Source organism: Meleagris gallopavo, chromosome 2, assembly GCF_000146605.3.
Source record: "Meleagris gallopavo isolate NT-WF06-2002-E0010 breed Aviagen turkey brand Nicholas breeding stock chromosome 2, Turkey_5.1, whole genome shotgun sequence".
Classification (NCBI taxonomy): domain Eukaryota; kingdom Metazoa; phylum Chordata; class Aves; order Galliformes; family Phasianidae; genus Meleagris; species Meleagris gallopavo.
Window position 1 is genome coordinate 21,047,647 of NC_015012.2, and position 22,466 is coordinate 21,070,112.

The window sequence follows — 22,466 nt, forward strand, 5'->3', positions numbered from 1 at the left end:
TGGCGGCGGGCGGGAAGTCGTTCTTGGCGGACGCGGGGTACGGCGAGCAGGAGCTGGACGCCAACTCCGCCCTCATGGAGCTGGACAAGGGTGAGGACTGGGGCTGAGGGAACGCGAGGCTGGGGTGTCGGGCGGGCGGGGCCCGGCGGGTGCCGCTGTATTACTCAGCTTTGCGGTGCTCTGTGCAGGCCTGCGGTCCGGCAAGCTGGGCGAGCAGTGCGAGGCCGTCGTGCGCTTCCCTCGGCTCTTCCAGAAGTATCCCTTCCCCATCCTCATCAACTCGGCCTTCCTGAAGCTGGCCGACGTCTTCAGGGTCGGGTGAGTAGCGTGCTTTAATTCCGCTGGAGGCAGTTCTCCGTAGGTGACTTCATTCAGTAGTTACGATTTTGAATGATCGACTCTGCGAGTCCCTTCTGTGAGGAACGGGAATACCAGAGCCTCAAGTTGAGCTTTTCCAAGTGCCCTGAGCCTCACTGAGCCGTGTCTGCCATGCAGCTGCTCGCAGTAGCACACAGACATCTTTGTTTCTGCTGTAGAATCTTTGCCGTTGGGTGCAGGAAGGAGTACAGACTCGTTCATGCTTGGCAATGGCTGTTGGGCTTCTCTGTCTCAGTTTTTGCCACAGTTTTCCAGTAGAATCGCATCTGGGAGTGTGTGTGGCACAGACATGTGCCTGTGCCCATAGTTACTGCTGTCAGCGGGTTCGTTTCCCCAAAAGTGTTGGACCGACATTCGTAGTACATTACTTGTGTTTTGAAGCAATAGGAAATTTGTCCCTTGTGCTACAAAATAGCAGTGCATTCATATTCCATCTTTAACTGTATCAGCCTACTCGAACCATTTCTAAAGCGCAGAGCTTCTTTGTTGTGATTAACTCTCTGAAGTTTTTCGTAATACATTCAGTTTTTGAGTCTATATTATCAAACAGCTCAGTAAAGATAAGCTCGTGTCTTCTGATAGGAACAACTTCCTGAGGTTGTGCGTGCTGAAAGTTACCCAGCAGAGTGAGAAGCACCTAGAGAAGATCCTCAACGTGGATGAGTTTGTGAAGAGAGTTTTCTCGGTGATTCATAGCAATGATCCTGTTGCTCGGGCTATCACACTTCGGTAGGTAGCACAGAAATGAACCTGACTTACTTCAAAGCTGTAACTCATTACTGGTTTGCTGATCTGTTCTAAACAAAATCAGCAACTACTCAGAATGTAGAAGCTGTCTTCCAAACTCATCATAAAGAAAAAAGCAGGGACATTTCATAGGGAGCAAGCAGTGGGGATCTGTAAGTGGAAGAACAAGGTTTTTTCATGCTTGTATTTGTGATGTGAGAATTGTGCAGATGGCTCCAGGCAAGATGGAATTGGCAGTACTCAGATGTTGTGTGTGCTCTGAATAAAAGAATTACACATTGTATATGTAACTCAGATGTATCTATAAAAAACCTACATCATTACGTGATATATTTAGAGCAAGACCAAAAGGGAAGTGCTTCCATATATGTCAAAATAACTTTTGTTAACTTGTAAACTCTGTTGTTAACTTGTAAACTAAACTAATTTATGTGAATTTTGTTATACTTTTCCTTCATTTGTTGTTGTCCTAGATGCTTACTGCTTATTTGTCTGTAATCCATGATATCTGAGGAGGTGCACTTCTGTTGCTGATTGCTGTGGCCTTCCTAGGAATCCAGTGGGTCAAAAACACCCACACTTTAAGCTATCTTTAATGTTGCTGTCCTGCTGCTTTGGTGACTGTATCTCTAACGGTACCCAACGTGATAATCTTCTCTGCATCTTCAACTCCTGTGCAGCTGAATTAAAATGTGAACAGAGCACTCCTTCTCCCTGTTTATTCTTTTCTCCTATCCATCCAGAACTGTTATTGATCTCACTGTTGAAAGATGGGAGGTTTGTTTTATTAGTTCACACACCCATTTCTTTTTATATTTTTGAAATTATGCTTTGGTGCTTTAGGATCTCAGAAATGTGAGAGTGCAATGTATCTATATGTTTTCTTGTATCACTTCAGTATTCTAACATAAATCTATGCTTGTTGCCTGGTATTGAGGGCCATCTTGACAGATAGCCAGAAGTCCCGGGAATTAGCTTAATTTGCATTAATTACAAATCACTACCCAAGACGCAGCAGGTGAAAGATAAGTTACAGTAGCTCTTGCTTTCAGCTCTATAGAAGTTTTCAGTTTTGCCCTTCTCCAGTAGTGTCAGTAAGAAAGGACATGCTGAAAGAAAGATCCAAAGCAACACTTTGTGTAGGGGCGCAGTGCGTTGCCAGGTAGCTCTGTGTAAATACTTACATAGAAGTCTTGCTAACATTACCATTGGTGCAAATTCTTGTATTCGTTCTGGTTGACTGTAAACATTTCTGAAAATACCTGTGAGGTGATTGATGGTACAGATACTTGAATTTGTTCTTTTTTTTTTTTTTCCTGTTGGTTAAACAGAAGGTATTGTGCTATTCCCAATAGTAACTTTGTTTCAGGCCAGCAAAGGATCTTAGAAACAAACGATGAAAGTCTGATGTATGCTTTGTTATAAAGACTCTAGAAGTTTTGCTTTCTTAGTTCTTAGTTAATGTTTATGACTTCTCAGGCATGTATCACTTCAATTTGAAGACTTATTGGGAAGAATAGAAAAGGTGGAAACAACTTTCGAAGTGCTATTTTAGTTCTCCTAAAGTACCAAATGTCTGACTTTTAAATTGCATGATGTATACTTTGTATATGCATGCAGTAATACATTTTAGCATTAAATCTATGGCATTGATATCAGAGCTTGAACACAAAAGCGTCTTAAAAACACTCAGTGTACCCTGTGCCATAGTGTGCTCCTAGTTTTATAACAATTCTTGCTTTCCACTACTGATACTCCAATATGGTTACTTTTCTGTTGTTCGTTTTTATTAAATAACTAACAGAAGACTGATACCAATATTTTCACGTTTTAGTTACATGCCTACTGTCAGTGTGTCTTTTTCTGTAGTGAACATAAAAGAGCTCTCATTTATATAAAAATCAAGACTTTAAACCAGTCCTTCTGCACTTCTCTTTGATTTCATCTTGCATTACCTCATATTCATTGTGCTTGCTCAGTTTCCTGATCTGTGTCTGTAGGATGTTGGGCAGCATGGCGTCTATCATTCCAGAAAGGAAGAATGCGCATCACAGTATTCGTCAGAGTTTGGATTCCCATGATAATGTGGAAGTTGAAGCTGCTATTTTTGCTGCTGCCAACTTTTCTGCACAGTCAAAGTAAGGTGGATTTTTTTTTCTCCCTATTTTTCACATTACAAAGAATAAGAACTCCACTGTCACTCACAGAACTTAGAATTTTCTTCAGTGGTGTTAGAACATCCTTCACAGCTGTTATGTGTCATAACAGTACTGTAGGGAAATCTGAATTCAAGTCTAAAAAAACTTTGAAACGTATTTGAAAGCTTCCATTTTATCATTTGGTTATGCACCTATGTAGGAATCCTAAAATAGCTTAAGTTTTGGCAAACATTCTTGTGATGGTTTTTATTATTAAAACGCAGTGTTTGGTTCTGTTGATTTTTAATCCATTTGTTTTCATTTCACCTGTGCTTTGTCTTTTTCTCTACAGGGACTTTGCTGCAGGAATATGTAACAAAATCAGTGAGATGATTCAAGGTATGTACAAATACTGAGTGATATCTGAGAGTTCTTTTTTATACATACATATATAAAATATCACTATACCACTGTCCTTATCCCCAAATAATTCCAGTTTTATAGTTAAATTAGGTAACAAATAATCCAACACCTCTTCTACATGTACTCTCAAAATTTGAATTTTCAGAACACTCCTGATCTCTTAAAATATTTGATACTGCTGTGCTTAAGCTGCTAGCTAGAGAACAGGTTACTTGAAGCTAATGCAGCAGTCTGCACAGACTGCATTGATAGCAGTACTAGTAATGCATACTGTGTGTCTTAGTACTACTAAAAGCCTGTACAACAGCCTGGCAATGTCTCTCTTCCCTGTTACAGGTTTAGCTACACCTGTGGACTTGAAATTGAAGTTGATCCCTATTCTGCAGCACATGCATCATGATGCTAGCCTGGCCTCCAGCTCCCGGCAGTTGCTTCAGCAGTTGGTAACGTCATATCCTTCCACCAAGATGGTCATTGTTACTCTGCACACGTTCACTCTGCTTGCTGCTTCTTCTTTGGTTGACATTCCTAAGCAGGTAATTCTTCTTTCAAATGAATTTACAAAGCATATTTAAAACAAAACAAAACCCTAAACTTTCACCATCAGTTGGCATCTGAAGATAAGTTGTGATGAATATGCTAAGGTGATTGCTCATATGTGCCATAGAGACAGAGTATGTTCCAACTGCTGTCACTTCCAGATAACCCCCTCCAACACAGAGACCTTTTTCATAGTTCATAAATTGTCTGTCTTGGAAATCAGTAATGAAATCAAGAAAGAAAATGATTTTTTTTCTGAAAACTTTCTTTTTGCCTCTAGAACCCAGGCTTCCCTTCTGTGTGTTTTCCCTGCTGTATGTTTTCTTCTGATAGTGGGTGTGCCTTTTACCATTTGTATGTACAAGGAAATGAATAATTCAACAGCATAGAGTACATTTAAAAATGAAATTAAAAATTTTTCATGAAAGACTGAGTCTATTGCTACAGCTTATGTTTTTAAACCAAGTTGTGAGAAAGCAGTGATGGGCAAAATATAATGCTTTTATGTTTAGATAATGGGCTTTGTGAATGTGATTTATATAGCAAGTTTGAACACATGGTGGCATTTGAGACTCATCTAACTAATTACTGTAAAGTCATAAAAATATATTGGCCTTTTAATCCCATACATCTGTGGAAGGCTGATGTTTGTTTGACTTACGGCATTGATTTGTTTGAAACTTCTTTCAGAAATAGTACTGAATTTGAGCTAACTGAAACAACTTTTTATGAAAGTAAGCATGGACTTAAAGGCTGTATTTCTGCCCAACAGCAGCCTATGTTGGACATATAAATCAGGTAGCCAGGGTGTGTGGGTTTCTTGTTATTTTTTTCTGAGACACAGTGTGTATCTGTGCTGCTCTCTGTTGACTGCAGATCATGCAGACACCTGAATTAGTGTCAAATGCCTGAAATTCTTGCTGCTGGTGTAATCATGACAATGCAAAGTGTTGAATGAGGTCTTTGGGAGTGTTTTACCAGTATTTCTGTGAGGGCAGGAATAGCTCTCAGGGCTTCTTGGGGTATGCAGGGTGGTGCAGAGAAGTGTGCTTGAGCAGACAGGGGAGGAGGATAGCAGAAAGCAACTGTTGAATTGATTTCACTTGCCATGGAACTGCAGTACAGTCTTTGCCATGTGGGAAGCATGCAGACAGGTTATGCATAGCAGTTTCAGATGAGTATTCTCAAAATTCCTTCATGAATATTTTTGAATGGGCTTCATTCTAGTACAATCTCTCCCCCTTAAATGATGAATTTATCTTCTTACAGGTCCAGCTTTTGTTGCAGTACTTGAAGAATGACCCCAGAAAGGCTGTGAAGAGGCTTGCCATCCAAGATTTAAAGCTTTTGGCCAACAAGATGCCACATACGTGGAGTAGAGAAAATATTCAGGTTAATACATTTTTAGGCAAAAGTTTGTTATGAAACTGCATTTAGTTGTGGAATTCTTTCCAAGAAAACAATTTGTATGGGAAAGGAAGGAGGAGAGAATATGCGTCTCCATGTCCTTAAATTAGGCATAATCTACCAAGCAGAGTAGCCAAAAATTAATGACCAACTGAAGTAAAGTAACTGAGGAGAAGTGTGTGTCATTGGCTTTAGAAACTGGTGCTATTGATACTTAGAGCCTGCTGATCAGGATACATGCAAGACGTTTTCTAGATGCTTGCCAGGTGAGCAAGGAAGATCTGGTTTGACTTCAGTTTTATCTGTTTTGGTCATAGGTCCTTCCTTCTTACAAACAAGTGCAACTAGACCTTTAATACAGATAGTTCACAGAACTTCCTTCTGTTTGCATCTTCTCCCTTCTCTTAACCTGTAGGCACTGTGTGAATCTGCTCTTCACACTCCATATGACAGTTTGAAGCTGGGCATGCTGTCGGTTCTTTCCACGTTATCGGGGACCATTGCCATTAAACAGTACTTCAGCAGTGCTCCAGGTGAGAAAACTAGGTTAGATGATAATTTTTGGCATTTTTGGTAGATTAGCTATCTAATTCTGAACTGTTTAATTGTTGCGTATTCTGGAAGTATATTTGAACCTCAGAGCACTAGAGAGTCAGACTGTTTATTGTATGTGAACTTGAAATGAGGGAGCGTGCACCAATGACAGTCATGGTCTAAGATTCTGTTGTAGATTTTGTGGCTAATAAGCTCTGTGCAAGTTTTGTTTACCTTTGGGTTTTCAATTTCTCTACATAAACTAAAGAAACAGTTTGCCTTTTAAATGGGCAGCCTGTATTCTCCTTAAGGCACTTTGAAACCACTACTTGTGTAATGTTATAGTGTAGGTGAAGGAAACAGAGAAGGATAGAGGCTTTGTAGTTGAGAAGGAGCAGACATTCTGAAAATGGAGATGATACTGTCTTTTATGCCTTCTTGAAAGCCACTATGCCTTAATGAATATAGTGAGCCTGACAACACTGGTTGCAGGAGAGAAGAAAAACTATGTTTTCATCAGTTATTCTGGCCTGTCTTAATGTGCTCGATAGCTTTTTTTTTTTTTTTCCAGTCAGTAAAATCTTAGGGAAAAGTCTAAAGATCTCCAATCCTTGAAACATCAGCCTTTAGACCTGAATACTTTTTTTCTGTATACATCTAAGTTGTGTTTAGGAAAGAGGAGAGAGTCTCTGTGTTGGTGTGTGTATAGGAATATATGTTAAAATGGTAGGATAAAAAAAAAATGAAGTAAAATAAGTAATTTTAAGAAACCAAGCACCATAAATCAATATAGATTTTGTACAGGAATATACTTGAACGTTTAATTAAGTTATGTGCTGTTATGTCTGCTTTGCCTTGTCTTCATTTAGGAGCAGCAGCTACAACTGCAAGGTCATTTGATTTAGTAAAATTAGCACAGGAGTGCTGTTACCATAATAACCGTGGCATTGCAGCTCATGGTGTGAGAATTCTGACAAATATATCAGCCTCTTGTCAGGAAAAAGGTAAATGTGAGCAAGGACAATGAAATAAATTCATTTGCAATCAGGCTTATGCACTTAATATATTATTAACTGGTTTTGTCCATGAATTTTTCTGTAAATCTGTCTGATCCTCTTCATGCTGGTTATGGGGACTATAATCTCTACAGATGTTTTGTGGAATTTTGTGAATGGTTGGGAAGATTCCATCTTCTGCTGATTTGTAAAAAAATAATAATAATGATAATGGACGCTGTGGAACTACTAAAATAAAGGCTTGTCTTACTTTTGCTATAAACCACTGAATTGTCGATTAGCCTTTGGTAACTCTTGGCACAAAATCTGCTGCAGAGGAATAATGGAGCATCTGGAAGTTGTAGTCCAGAATTTTATGCTCATCCTACAGATGTCACTGTTAATGTGCCTGCTGAATAATTACCCGAGACACAGAATTGCTTCCAGTTAAAGTAAGTCAGAATTATTAGAATGTTCATCTGTCACCACTGCAGCACCACAGTAAGCATTACATTGATTAAAGTCAGGAACTCTGAAAGGGAACTAACTGACTCTGTTTCTTTTTCTTAGATCTTCTGCCTTTGGAGCAAGATGCTGTTTTTGGCTTAGAATCTCTTCTTGTTCTCTGTAGTCAAGATGACAGTCCAGGAGCTCAAGCAACTTTAAAGGTGATGGTACTGTTGTGTTTCATTAGCACAGCTGTAAGTTATAGTAATGGTTTCTATACGAGAAGAGCTAAAATGTACCATATCTTTCTGGTGGAAACATAACATACCAACTGGAAAAAAATCAATGTTTTTCTGTGTCTTGTCAGTAGTTAAGAGTTCAGAGTGATAGTACATGACTGCAGTGTGATTGCTTTTAATTCTAGTATAAGTTATTTCCATGGAAGGGAGAGAAGGTGGACTTTTCTGAGGTACGGCTGTAATAAAACAAATTTGAATGAGGGATGGAGACGTCTCAAGAGAGTAAAGAAATTCTTGGGAAGGGAGAACCCAGTTTTTCTGAAATGGGGATGCAATCTGCAAGATAACAATGCTCATATGAAGTATTTTTTTTATTGTCCCACTTCAATGACCTGCTACCAGCAATTTTATTTAGTTACGTACCTGTAAAGGCATGAGAAGAATTGTTTCTTGGTATCTCTGTGCTTTGAGTTTAGAGATAGAGGCTTATGCTCTAAGGAAGTCTCCTTCTTGTGTATTTCTGTGATTGCACTTGCAACAAAGCGTCTGTTTTGATTTTACTTCTAAGTAAGAATTGTATTGATTGTACCTGTTGATGTTTGTGAATTACAGATCACCTTAACTTGTATGGTGAAGTTGGTCAAGTGCCGTCCTCACCTGAGCCAGTCAGTGGTTGAATCTCTGTTGACACAGCTGCACAGTGCTCAGGATGCTGCTAGGATCCTCATGTGCCACTGTTTAGCAGCTATTGCCATGCAGCTGCCTGTGTTGGCCGATGGCATGCTAGGAGATCTGATGGAGCTCTATAAAGTGATCGGGCAATCTACCACAGATAAAAAACAGGAACTCTTGGTAAGACCTCCTTCTAAAGAATAAACCTTGATGGACAAAATCATAGAATGATAGAATGGTTTGGATTAGAAGGGACGTTAAAAACCATCCAGTTCCAACCTCCTTGCTGTGAGCAGGGATACCTTCCACTAGAACAGATTGTTCAAAGCTTCATCCGACCTGGCCTTGAGCACCTCCAGGGATGAGGTATCCACAGCTTATCAGGGCAGCCTGTGCCAGTGCCTCACCACCCTCAAAATGTAGAATTTCTTCCTTATATCTAATCTAAATCTATTCTCTTTGAGTTTAAAGCCATTACCCCTTCTCCTATTACTACACACCCTTTAAAAAAAAAATCCCTCTTCACCTTTCTTTGTAGGCTCCCTTTGGGTACGCAAAGGCTATATTATGGTCTCCCTGGAGCCTTCTCTTTGTCAGGCTGAACAGCCCCAACTCTCTCAGCCCTCTTCAAAGGATGGGTGCTCCAGCCTCCCATCATCTTTACAATCTCCTCTGGATTTTGTGTAATAGATCTGTGCTGCTCTTATCCTGCAGTACTGCAGGTGGGTCTCACAAGATCAGAGTAGGGGGAAACGATCGCTTCCCTTGACCTGCTGATCACACTGCTTTTGATTCAGCCCAGGACATGGTTGGCACTCTGGGCTGCGATCATACACTGCCATCTCACACTGAGTTTGTCTTCAGCTAGCACCCCTAGTCCTTTGCCTCAGGGCTGTTCTGAGTCCATTCTCTGCTCAATCTGTATCTGTGCTTGAAATTGTCCCAACCCAAGTGCATGACATAGCATTTGACCTTATTGACTAAGAATTTCATACAGACCTACCTCTTAAGCCTGTACAGATCTCTCTTGGTGGCATCCTTTCCCTCCAGTGTGTTGACTGCACCGCACAGCTTGGTGTCATCAGCATGCTTGTTGAGGGCATACTCAGTCCCACTGCTCATGTCACTGACAAAGATGTAACAAATTGTCAGTCCAGTACTGACCCCTGAACATCTCTTGTGACTGGGGCCCATCTGGACATGGAGCCACTGAGTGTGACCATCCAGCCAATTCCTTATCCACCAAGTGTTCCATCCATCAAATCTGTATTTCTCCAGAGACAAGAATGTCATGTGGGACAGTGTCAGATACATTGAATGAGTCCAGGTAGGTGATGTTCTTCCTTCATCCACCAACACTGTAACTCCATCTGCATAAACTACAACGGATAGTTTTTCTCTTCCCAAAAGGTTAGCCTAAGGCACTTGTTAGGTCCAAGTTGATTTGCCAGCCTACAGTTATTTTTTTAGATAGTTCAATTTGATAGAATTGAATCATAGATATGTGAGATGTGATTTTGGAGTTGTGTTGGCATATGCAATGTATTCTTCTAGATTTCCCAGCAGATGGCACTGCTTAGACAAAAGTTGAGATAGTAAAATAAGGTTTGCAGAAGAATAAGATGGTAGTTAATTATATCAATTTACATGTGGTAGCCTGACACGCATTTTAATATACTTAAATAGATAAAAATACTCTTATTACATCTATTTAGAGATTAATTTATTTTTTGAGAAAGAAATTACAAGCATCCTGCTTATTTATCTGGAGCCTTTGAGCTATCCCACTGGAAAGTGGCAGTAAAGGTTATTTAAATTGAGTTTCATCTACAAAAAATATTTTGGTTGCCCCAAATATTAAGATACATGACTGAGAAGAGTTCTTCAGTTAAAATGTATATTAAGCCTTTTATGTAGATCCAGGTCCAAAATCAAGCAGATTGTTTCTATTATGCTGAGATGGTTTGGGTTTCTTTTGTTTGTGGTGGTTTGTTCTTGAAATACAACCTTATTCTTAACCTGTCCACTCTTCTGTAGGTTTCTCTTGCCACAGTGATATTTGTTTCCAGTCAGAAAGCTTTATCTCCAGAAATTAAAACTGTTATCAAACAGCAGCTTGAGAATGCCTCCAATGGATGGACAGCCTACAGGATAGCCAGGCAGGCTTCCAGAATGGTAGGTAAAAATAAATACCTGGAAGAAAATGTTTTGGTGTTGTTGGAAGGATCCTAGTGATTTCCTTGAATTGGGAAAAGAATGTAAGGAAGGAAAATAATAGGGCTGAGAACATAGAAAACAATGTGGGAGGGTAGCTGTGGGGAATATATCATTTTCCTTCTTAATTCTCTGGAATGCTGATTCCATTCAGAGTGGTCACCACATCAGGTTGGTTTTCCTAGCCATTTATCTTTCCAGAGTGTTTGAGAAGGGAGAAGCTAATGACTTGATCTTTATTTTTTTATGAGCATGCCTAATCTTTATTTTCTGGTTGATACTTAGAAAATGCTACCAACCATCCTGATGTATGCTTCTCTGCAATGTGAAAAAAGATTGATTGATTGATTGATTTTTCTCTCCCCTTCAATAAAATCATAGCTGGGGTTAGAATTATGCAGAAAGCCTATTATGAGATGTGGGGGAAGCAGATAAGGTATGCCTTGCAGAGGGGAGGACAGAGTATAGCATTGCTTCAGAACGTCAGCCAGGGCTCCTGATTTTAGCTCTGGTCTGACTTGGTAATAGTTTCAAACCCAGTGTTACTGTGAAGATGAAATATATGTTTTCAGTATTAAAAATAACTGCATTTCTAGACTTGTTTCTTATCTTGTTAAACTGTCTTGTATAAATAATTACTTCATTCAAGCTTATCTTTCCATAAAATAAGGTTTAGTGGTTTTATTTGTTATTAGGTTTGTAATGATCAAATGACTAATAGAAGGTTCACTGGTTTTATTTTTGAAGTATGACTAATTCTGGGGAAGTTGATGTCCTTACACAGCAATTACCCACAGCCTTTTTTCTTGTCCCCTCTTCCAAACCTTCTTATCATTACAGGGTAACCATGACATGGCCAGAGAACTGTATCAAAGCCTGCTGACTCAGGTGGCTTCGGAGCACTTTTACTTCTGGCTGAACAGTTTGAAGGAGTTCTCCCATGCAGAGCAGTGTCTGACAGGTTTGCAAGAGGACAACTACAGCTCAGCACTTTCTTGCATAGCTGAAGCTTTAAAATCATATCACAAAGGAATAGCATCCCTAACGGTAAGCACAGATCTTCTATTGTAGTGATGATTCTGTGTACCATGGCAGATCTGTTTTGTTTCTGTTCTTCAACTTCTTAAAAGGTGTTAAGGGTGCCAACCTCTTTTTTATGAGAAGGCTGCAGGGAAATGCCTGTTACAAGCCACTGTTTCTTCAAAGAGATCAGCAGCTAAGTTCATTTGCTACATTTTTTTTTTTCCCCAGTTTTTCCATTTCTCCACTTTCTGCCTTGATCAAATCATGTGATACATTTCTTTTTTTACTTAAAGTTACTTAATTTACTTAAAGTGCTTAATTGTCTTCCTGCTGAGTTCATATTGCATTGTATTTGATAATGTGATCCTATGGAATTCTAAGAACAGTAAAGCCACACCAATACATAAGAGGAGGAAGAATAATTCAATGATATCAAATCCACATGAATTTTGAAGTACATATTTTAAGCAAGTATTTTTTTACTTTTCTAAAGTAGGAGAAAATAAGGCTGTGTATGGTGTCTCTGTGAACAACAGCAGCAAAGGCATTAATGAATATGGACTTCCACTTCATACTGTCATCTTAACAAAAGGTGTTCCATCTTCATACAGCACTTCTAATTGAAGCAGCTTAGTTCTTCTGCAGTTGTTGTCAGTGGCATGTCAGCTCAGATATTACTATTAATAAAGCTCAGATATACTGTTTTTAAATAATCTGCCACTTGGATAATGTGGAAGGTTATAAATTTTATGCCTTTATCCTCTGAGAGAAAGCTCTGCAAGTATTTGCCTTTAAGTTGTTGGCTAAGTGGATGAGGCTTTTCATTCAACACTTAAGGCTTCTCTAACATCTAGAAGCCATTGGAGGGGGCATCTAATTAGACATGAATATTTAATACAGGCAGGGAAGTGGTTCAGCAAATTAAATTGTCTTTCCCTAGAGTCTGTTTTTTCTTTTTGTCATTGAAAAATTACTTTCCTCATCTCTTCTACTGACTTTCTTGAAAATTGTGGTCCACAGGTTTCAGAGAACTAGAGAAGAGGAAGCTGCTTTATCTTTATTTTTATTATTGTTGTTATTATTTGCTAGCTGTTGCTGACTTATTGCATCTCTCTTGACAAATTTCTCCCCGTATTCAAATCTCAGCTGTGAAAGGAGCCATTCTCAGCTTACATCTGTGTAACTCAATGTTTAAAAGAGGAGCAAAGCGTCACTAAGGATGCAGGCTAATCTAACTGCAGAATACTTCAGCTGTTCCTTCCCTCTGACTTCAGCTTTTCTGTTGCTTCTGTTTTAGTGTAGTGCATGACTCAGCACTGTTGGTGCTGCAGAACATTAATGCCTGTGTAACTGGGCCACCTCGTAACTACACAGCACTGGCTGGTAATCCTGCAGATGATGACATATCCAGACAGTGACTGATCTTATCAGAATATTTCTCAATTCCTTCTTGATGCACATGCAAGAAGGAAGGTTGCTTGAGTGTATGCAAAGTTTTTTCAGGTGAGTTGCGAGAAATGTGTGGGACAGGGAGTTATAAAGTGCATCAGCCCCAGTGCCATCTGTCTTGCTATGTGCTTTCTTGCATAGTTAGCAAAGGTTTTGAAACAGGGACTCTTTGGCACAGAACTTGCATTTCCTTAGAAACTCCTGCTTGTTTTTTCACTACTGGTGATGTAGAGAAGAGACAGAGCTTGAACAAAGCATATGATTAGTGCTAACTCAAAACATGTTAAGGAGTGTCATTTGAAGAACTTAACTGAGCTGAAGAACTTTCTAAGTCATTTTCAGAAGAAATGTAACTTAGTTATTGCCCATGGCTATATGGGTTGCAGGTAATACAAATTGCAGTGTTAATGAGGCAAGCTTGTATCTCTATCTAAAGAATCAAGTCCAGTTTGCTCCACTGAGAACATCTGGCTTTTTATAGTGATTGGTTGATATTTCCTTAGTTTCACCCCTGGTGAGCCAGTTCTCAGATGACGTGGGACACTTTGTGATAAACTTGTTTGTTTTCCTGCCAGCAAAAGAAGAAGAAATTCTTGGTAATGTGTTGGATACATCCTAGCTTGGATTTTTGGCTTGACTAGCACCAAATCTTGAGTGCTGCAGTTTGCCCTCCTGGGTGTCTTCGGCTATCGCAGGTGGTTCTCCAAGTCAGATGAGCTCTTAGGGAATAGAATTGCACAGAGCAGTAACCTTAGATTAATAGCAGCATGTCTTTCCTCATGGAGTTCTGTTGATCATTCTTGGTTGTCACTGCTTTCATCAAATATAAAATGCCTTTGTGGTTCCTGTTCATGTCACAGTTCAGAGAAAATCAAAGACTGTTACTACTGCTTTTAGTACTGGGTGGCTTTAGCTGCTCCTTCATCATTCTGACTCATACAAGGATTGACTTTTGCAGTCCTCTCTGTTTCTTCGCCAATCAGTTCAGTGTGCCCTCTCATGGTAGGGGCTGTCTGGACTGTGTGGGTTTAAACTTCTAATAGCTTGTCCTTTGAAGAAGGGGAAATAAGTGCCCAAATAGCTCAAGTCACGGTTGTTACAAGCATGATACACTTGATAGCTTAATAATTACCTAAATTTTTCTACCCTCTATATTTGGTATGATTTAAATTGAGCAAATCTATTAGGTTTGTTTTTAAAAATCAGCTTTAGTAGTGACCCAGAGAGTGTAGTTGTCTGATGAGAACACAGTTTAGTGACATTGCAAAGTTATTTTACTATGTTTGCTTTTGACCTCAATTAGCAACATTACAATTACTGTGTTTCAGGCTGCGAGTACACCGCTTAATCCTCTGAGCTTTCAGTGTGGATTTGTGAAACTCAGGATTGACCTTCTGCAAGCTTTTTCTCAACTTATTTGTACCTGCAACAGCCTGAAAACAAGTCCACCACCAGCTATTGCCACAACGATTGCCATGACGTCAGGCAATGATCTCCAGAGGTGTGGACGCATCTCTAACCAGGCATGTGTTCTTGTTCCACTCTTGTATACTTATGTTTATGATATCAGTATGTATTTTGCTTCTCAGCAGATATCATAGATTAAGATTAGAAGGGGGAAGTTTTTACAGAGAGGTGCTGGCTCAGCTGACCAGAGAGGTTGTGGATGCCCCATCCCTGAAGGCATTCAGACCAAGCTGCACAAAGCTCCATCCGACCTGGGTTGTTCAAGTTAGTTTTGTTTTTAACCTCAAAATGGTATGCTGTTTTGTTGTTAGTTTTTTTTTCAATTTTTTTTTTTTTTACAGGAAGAATATCTGTTTAAATCATAAGTAATACTCTGTCACTGAAGTGCTTTTTATTCATGGGGAGAGGGAAAAATTTTATGTATCTTTGAGAGTGTGTTTTATTTCTTCAGTGGTGTTGATTAGTGTAGTGATTTTCTGGATGCATGCTGTTTTTCTTCTGTTATTTTGACTGGTAAAATTGTCTCTGTAGATGAAGTTATCAATGGAGGAATTCCGAAACCTGGCTGTGCGTTATGGAGATCTGTATCAGTCATCTTTTGATGCAGACTCAGCAACTCTAAGGAATGTAGAGCTGTATCCTTTTAAAAGCTCAGAATTTGTCCTCTTATATTCTCATTGGGACAGCACAAAGCTTAACAATCCCTTCTCTAGTGAAAGCTAGCACAAAGTCATTTCGAAGCAGTTAACATAAGTCAGGTTACTTGAAACCTATTTGGAAATGTCCATTGATATTATTGTTCAAAATTACTTCATGAGTAAATTAGGTTTTGAAACTTGCAACAGCATAAAATGGGATTTCCGTAGTTCTTCGTCTGTTTACCAAAGGAGTAATGATAGGATTACTTCACAAAAGCTAGAGAAATAAGGAAAAGTGCCAGTAAATAGTACTGTATTCCTTGTTTTAGGAACCAAGTTTGTAAGTCTCCTAGCTCCTTAATGTTAATATCAGACAACAGCAGAGCTGCCTGTTGATTTCACATGCAATTGAAGCTCTGATTTTGGATCCAGAATCTGCAAAGTAAGTTTTAGAGTTAACTTTCTGCTCCTTTGTGTTTAGTTTCTAAACTCTTGGGACTTTAAATCTAGGAATTCAAGGAATGTTCAGAGAAGCTTCCTTGTGGCCCCTTACAGTTTTGCTCTGGCCAGGCTGGAGGACCTGTTGCTGCTGTGCTGTAGCTGGCAGGTTAGGGACTGTGTTTCAGGTTCTGCTTTTTATACTTACTCTGCTCTTGAGAGCTGTACTGCACTCATCTTAAATACAGATTTGAATCAAAATAAGAACAGACTTTTAATCTGTTATCATATATTTTAATTTTGTAAGTGGAAATAGCAGGTACATGTTAGTTTTCTTCAGAGTCCTGGAAATGCATGCATTAGATTAGTACAAGATTTTTAAGGTAAATTAATTTCTGGCTTGTGTGTGTAAGCTTGTATGTATTAGCAAAATCACATGGAAGCAACTATGAATCAAATAATTCTTCAGAACTCTGTGGCTGTGATTAAAAGGAGGCTAAAACGTGGCTAAACATCTTTATAAATGTGCATTTCTTGTAACTGGAAATAGAATTGGGCATCCCAAATGTCTCTCCTACTCATTATGAATTAAGCGCTATTTTGAAGATGCCTTAATCATACTTTTTCCCATTGTGTCCTTTAAAAAGTTAGGTTTCTAGGAGGTGGAACTGTATTCAGAGCATTAGATTATAAGATTCCATATTTATTAACTCTGACTGACATTGTCCGTTTCTGTTGAGTTGTCAGACTTTTTTTTTAAAACGTTATAAATTCTGCAGGCTGAAATAAAATCCCTGAGGGAATTAAGCACACCCAGGCTGTTAGAGCTGTAGTTGCTTCAACTGGGAAAGGATGGGAACGCAAAGTGCTGGATAAGCTGGAGTTAAGAAAGGGCTTAAATGTGTGGAGCAAGTCTGACTGGGAAAACAATAAATCAAACAGTTTATCTCTTAATGAATTTCAAGTTGTAACAGAGGACGGTCTCGTTGGGCGTGTTTCAGAGTGAGCCTCTTGGGCTGGGATGAGGAAAGTATTTTAGGCACAGCAGAATGTTTTATTTTCTAGTTTCCAGGAATACAGCTCAAATGGAGCAGCGCACGTTGAGAGTGAATATGAGAGGAGAATGATGTCTGTATTTAATCATGTACTGGAAGAAGTGGAATCCCTCAACAGGAAGTATGCTCCTGTGTCTTACTTGGCAAGTAATAGCTTTACATATATGTTCTGTAGATGAAGGTGCCTAAACCTAAGGAAATCTCAGGTGATCAAGCAACTGAAGAGCACATTTCAGTTATTTAATTAACTATTAGTGGTACAAGGAACTCGGTTCCTAAGGATATACTCTAATACTTGAAAAAAAGGTTTTGCTAGAACATCTATAACATTACTGGCCTGATTAAAAACATGTTTTTTAAAATCCTGGTATTATGAGTGTAGCAGATGCTGATAAATGTTAGGATAGTTAGAGATAATACTGAGTCTCTGTCAAATCCCTTACCACAATCAAATTTAAAACACTGAAATACTGTTTATTCACGCTGTTGTGGTTCAGGAGTTCCACCTGTAGCTCACACAGTGCTGGAGGATCCAGCACTAGCCCAGCTTCAGTGTCTGAGCTGTTGGCAGTTAGTACTGTGTGGCTGGAGTGTAGTGTTTCTTATCGATACAGGTCATCAGAAACACAATGTAAAGTGTGCTGAATGCAAACAGGGAGCTGATAAGAGTGCTCCTTTACAGTCCTAATCTGGTGTTGTCATCTTCTGTTAGTGAAAATCATAAAGCTGTGTGAAATCATAAAGCAAATTGGTGGAAACGGTTCACTTGTTAGGACTGGCACCTTCTTGCCTATTCTTTTCTGAATTCAGCAGTCCTTATAAAATTCCCATTTTGCACAGAAAAGTGAGTTGCCTAAAATGTAGCCAAGGTAAGTACTGTAAACTTAGTTGCTGTCTGTTCCAGCCCAGCTGGGTGATTTCAGTAGGGCTGCCTTTGCTGATGTTACAATGCAGTGAGGGAAGGAAGAGCAGATAAAAGGCTTAAAACTCAAGTTATTGCACCCTGTGAAGTTGTGGGAGTTGCCAGTTTTGTTTGCCAGGAGTGGATTATTGTTTATTTGAGGGTTTGTGTATCAATTCTGTGTTAGGAGTGTTAGCAGATACTGCTAAGCTAACTCTAACACTGGGACTGAAATTATCTATATATATATTTTTCTTGGCCTGCTTGTTCTTTCCAGAGCAGAATACCTTCTTTATAAAGAAGAGAACATAAGCATAAGCTGAATGTAGTCACTGCCATTGTAGTGGCTGTTATAATATGACTGTATAAATATGTTTTTGGACTTCTAGTGGAAGCTACTGCAGTTTCATTACCTAAGTGTATGTCTTTTCCATACTGTCTGAAATATTCTCATTTGCTTTGGCTCTGTTTCTTATAGCATACAGCTTGTCTGTGCAGTGCTGTCATTGCCTTGCTGAAGGTACCCCTTTCTTTCCAAAGGTACTTCTTCCAAAAGCTGCAGTCTACAAGCATTAAGGTAAGTGTTGCTCAAATGTGGCCTAAAATCTCTCCTTATAAGACCTACTTCATGAATATTCATACCGAAGGCATAAAGCTTCAGTATTTTTACTGAAGATACTTAAGTGCAATACAGATCTGGGCTTGCCTGTTAGGAATGGCTTAAGTAATGTCTGTGTTGTAACTGAATACGTATGTAATTGTTATGAGCCACTAGGCTATGATTTAATCAAGCAAATAGATTCAGTTCTTTGACTGCAAGATCTTAAAATAAAATCTGACTGGTAATTTTTCTTGGTTCTGCATCTGCAGAGCAGATTTTCTAGTCTTAGGAAGACAACTTTTATAAGCCTGAGTTATTTTTCTTCAAAAACCAACATTTACTACGGAATGAAGTTGTAATATTTATCAGTTAAGTGAGTGAGAATGGCAGTGTGATGCCTTCAAGGGCAAGTTAATTTTGTATTTTTAACTCAAAAGGTCCTTTTTTTCTGGGGAAATTGGAAGACTGGAAATTTACATTGAATCATACAGGTTTTTACTTCTGTATTCGTCTTCATATGCTTAGAGCTTACTTGTGGATATTTTATAGAAGACTTCTTCTTTTGAAGGTGTTTAATTAAAGAAGGAGATGCAAACACCATGCCTGGTATTGCTGACGATGCTTGTAGATTTTAACAATAATCTGTTTCTGCTGCAAATTGAATGTTTCCATCTTCTGCTTTTCTCTACCAAATCCTTCCTTGAAGTTATGCTATAAGAAGGTGCTGTTTCATCTTGTCATTATCTTTGCTTTTAAGGAGGCATGAGGTTACATATTTGTCTGTCGTCTTGTGTTGTAGCTTGCTCTATCCCCATCTCCAAGGAATCCTGCAGAACCTATTGCAGTACAGAACAATCAGCAGTTGGCCTTAAAGGTAGAGGGAGTGGTTCAGCATGGATCTAAACCAGGCCTCTTCCGTAAAATCCAATCGGTCTGTCTAAATGTATCTTCAGTACTGCAGAGCAAATCTGGACAAGACTATAAGGTATGGGTAGACAGGAGCAACAAGGAGTCTTAGACCTTCTCAGTTTATTTTCCATCCTTTTCAGCCTCTGGTTGAAATTAATATGTTCTTGTCTAATTGTCTCTTGGCAGTCGACATTTGGGCACAAGTGGGAGCTGGTCATAGTGTTTGGAAGGAACCTGGGAATTCTGTGCTTGCTGTATGCTGATAGCTTTTTAGTAACAACTTTCCTTCCAGACTAAAGAGACCTTGTGATGTTCAGAAGAAGTCATTAGGAGTCTTCTTGAGATAAGGAAAATTCAGTCTAGCTATATACCAATGACAACTCCAGAGGCACAAAAAAAGGCAGGAAGAGATCATTCTTTACTGCACAGCCACTGTAACTTCTTACCCTTATTAAGGGCTTTTTTTTTTTCTTGTAACAGTCCTCTTAATTTCCATTAATCCAGTAGAGTGCCTTATCAAAGTCTGCATGTCTGAAGTCCAGTTTATGCTAATGTAACACTTAGTGAAAGGTCTATTTTGGTGAGTTTGGGGGTTCTTGAGGTTTAGGGGAGAAGTGAATTGCTTCTAAAGCAACAGGACTATAGGAAGTACATCTGAATTGCCTTATTGCAAAACCAGAACACTGGTAAGGGGAAAGACTTCATGTTAGCTACCTTGCTTTTATTGAAAGATACAAAAAAATAAAATTGCATTTACCTATGAAAAATATTTCAAAACTGATGCAAGCATACATGTGCATTGGTTTAGGAAAATTGAGGACAAAGGTGTTTTTTTCCTTTCTCTTTCAAACAGAAAATAGAAAACTGATTTTAGCAGGTTGTATAAAATGGTAACCTTCTTTGTGTTCTCAGATTCCTATTGACAACATGACCAATGAAATGGAGCAGAGGGTGGAGCCACACAACGACTACTTCAGCACTCAGTTTCTGTTAAACTTTGTGATACTTGGCACCCATAATATTACAGTTGAGTCCTCTGTCATAGATTCCAATGGTATTGTTTGGAAAACTGGGCCTAAAACAACTATTTTTGTTAAATCTCTTGAAGATCCATACTCTCAGCAAGTTCGTCTTCAGCAACAGCAAGGACAGCCACCATCACAGCAGCAACAACAAAGAACAGCATACTCACGGTTTTAATTCCTGGAAGTGACTCTTGTGGTCAGTGACTACTTTGTGCTGGCTAAGGGAAGTGATGTTTTCTGTCCCCACTTAGATTGTTATGTAGTTAGTTCTGTGGCTGTGTATGTACATGTTCCCAAATGCATGCATGCACATATCCATGACTGCAAATAGCTGTAAGTCCAGAAGGTGATGATTCACCTACTGAACGTGCAACCAGAGATCTGAACTGTTTGTGGTTGGTGCCTTCTTCATTGAAGTCTCAGGTTATTGTCTTAACCACACAATCTTTCTTATTGTAACGCAAAAAAAAGAAAGCAAAAAAATCTCCAGATTAAAGTGTCAAACAACTTTTTATTTTGTATAACAAATGGTTGTTTCTTGTTCTGTTATTGATGGATATGGTGCTGAAAACCTGTGATGTCAGCATTCCAAACCAGCTCAGAAACACTGGGGAGCAGACTTTCCTCGTAGGTTGCACGATATTCACAGTGTGTAGCTGAATGTGTGAGAATTCTAGTAGAAGAAACTTAAGCCAGCTCCGGTCTTTCCCTGGATGAGTCTTTATTTTCTGTGAGCCAGTAAGATTAATCTTGCTACAATTCAAAAATGCGTTCCTTCTCCTAAGCACTTTGTTCACCTGATGTGCTAGGTGTGTACATCTCCAGAGACTTGCATCAATTCTAGAGCCAGGCAAATAGCACTGAAATCTGAAAATCTGAATGCTAGGGCTGGGAGCTTTGGTGTCAGAGGGAAATGTCTTGTGCTGGCTCATTTGTAGGCTAGTTAAATATGTAGACCCTGAACTTATTAGAAAACATTAATTTAAGCAAGTAGAGTGTTCTAGGTTATGTGGATTTTGCAGTAAGGTTACTTTTTGGCTGTGTTTTTTAAACACGGTGTGTTCTTATTCCTCATACAGGGTGAGATACACTTGGCAAACAAGAACCAAGATTTTTCATAGAAATTAATTACTCAAAATAGCAAGAAGTAAGGAAGGATGTTAAAGCTGCAGCAGTGTACAGAAAGTTTCTGCTGAAGCCATCAGGGTAAATATGATCCTTTACTATTAATAAAGAGGTTATCTTAACTCCTGTTTCTGGTGCCCATGCCTGAAAATGCACAATGAAAGATCTATAAAGTAATTCTGTGGTATGGGCCCAAGTTAAATCTGGTTAGTGCTTCTCAGCAAACGAAATAGTAACTCAGTCGTGCATATTGCACACTAATAGTGGCAGATGATTTAGATGTCTCAGTCATTGGAAAAGTAAGAAAATATTCAGTGGCCAGACATTGATCTTGAGCCTGCTGCAAAGAATTCATACAATGGAAAAGCTTATGCAGGCAGATATCAGTTGCATCATTATGTAATCTTAATGGTGAAGATTATGCTTCGATCTAGCTTGTGTAAATTGGGTTGGGAAAGGATGGAGTTGGTAATAAATTCAGACGAATTTGGAGTCGTTCATAAAACACACCATTTCACATGAAGCCGGTAGTAATCATTTTTAGGGTCTAGAATTGAAGCTCATTCCCTGGTGGGTGGTGTAGCTGGATTTTCTCACAAGTGGAGAAAAGCTCAAAACTGGAAAAAGCACATTCTTGTAAATGTATGCTCAGACCTATCAGAAGGTGTCATTTCTGGATGCCTGGCCAGTCTCTTGCTTGAGGCAGTGTGGATCCTTAAAAAGAGGTAGGGATAAGAAAGGAATTTGCTTCGAATTCTGCCTTTGGAGCTCAGAGTGTAATCTACTGGAATCACTTGAATGTTTTTCATAAATGATTCTCGGAAGTTGGCATCTTGGACTTCCCTTTCCGTTCTCTTGGATGTGCACTCATTTTGCCTGAGGACTGAAATGCCTTAACTTAGCTGAAGTTTTTGTATTTGTTAGTGGATATGTGTATATTTGGCTTTAAATCATATGAAACTGTACAGGAGTTTGATAGGTCTAGAAGCAATTTAATGGTCCTTTAAACTTTTTAACTGAGTTTCTTTACAAATGTCATAATTCTAGTTTATATATGTAAAGAATTAGTAGGATTTTAATTAAACACACTGCATTCCTGAA

The 22,466-nt window shown here is 39.0% G+C and overlaps 1 protein-coding gene across 1 annotated transcript; it reads left to right on the forward strand.

The window, feature by feature from the left end:
* Positions 1-2: 2 nt before the first annotated feature.
* INTS7 (integrator complex subunit 7) lies at positions 3-20,765 on the forward strand (the record flags this gene model as incomplete). Its single annotated transcript, XM_003203870.3, has 20 exons — positions 3-90; positions 189-318; positions 961-1,107; positions 3,126-3,263; positions 3,616-3,662; positions 4,023-4,222; positions 5,496-5,618; positions 6,049-6,166; positions 7,037-7,171; positions 7,733-7,830; positions 8,461-8,700; positions 10,558-10,695; positions 11,575-11,781; positions 14,535-14,729; positions 15,205-15,308; positions 15,685-15,753; positions 16,815-16,947; positions 18,184-18,282; positions 19,106-19,291; positions 20,128-20,765. Coding segments are annotated over 20 exons (2,883 nt in total), but the record flags the coding sequence as incomplete, so codon positions are not given.
* Between the last annotated feature and the right edge of the window lie 1,701 nt (positions 20,766-22,466).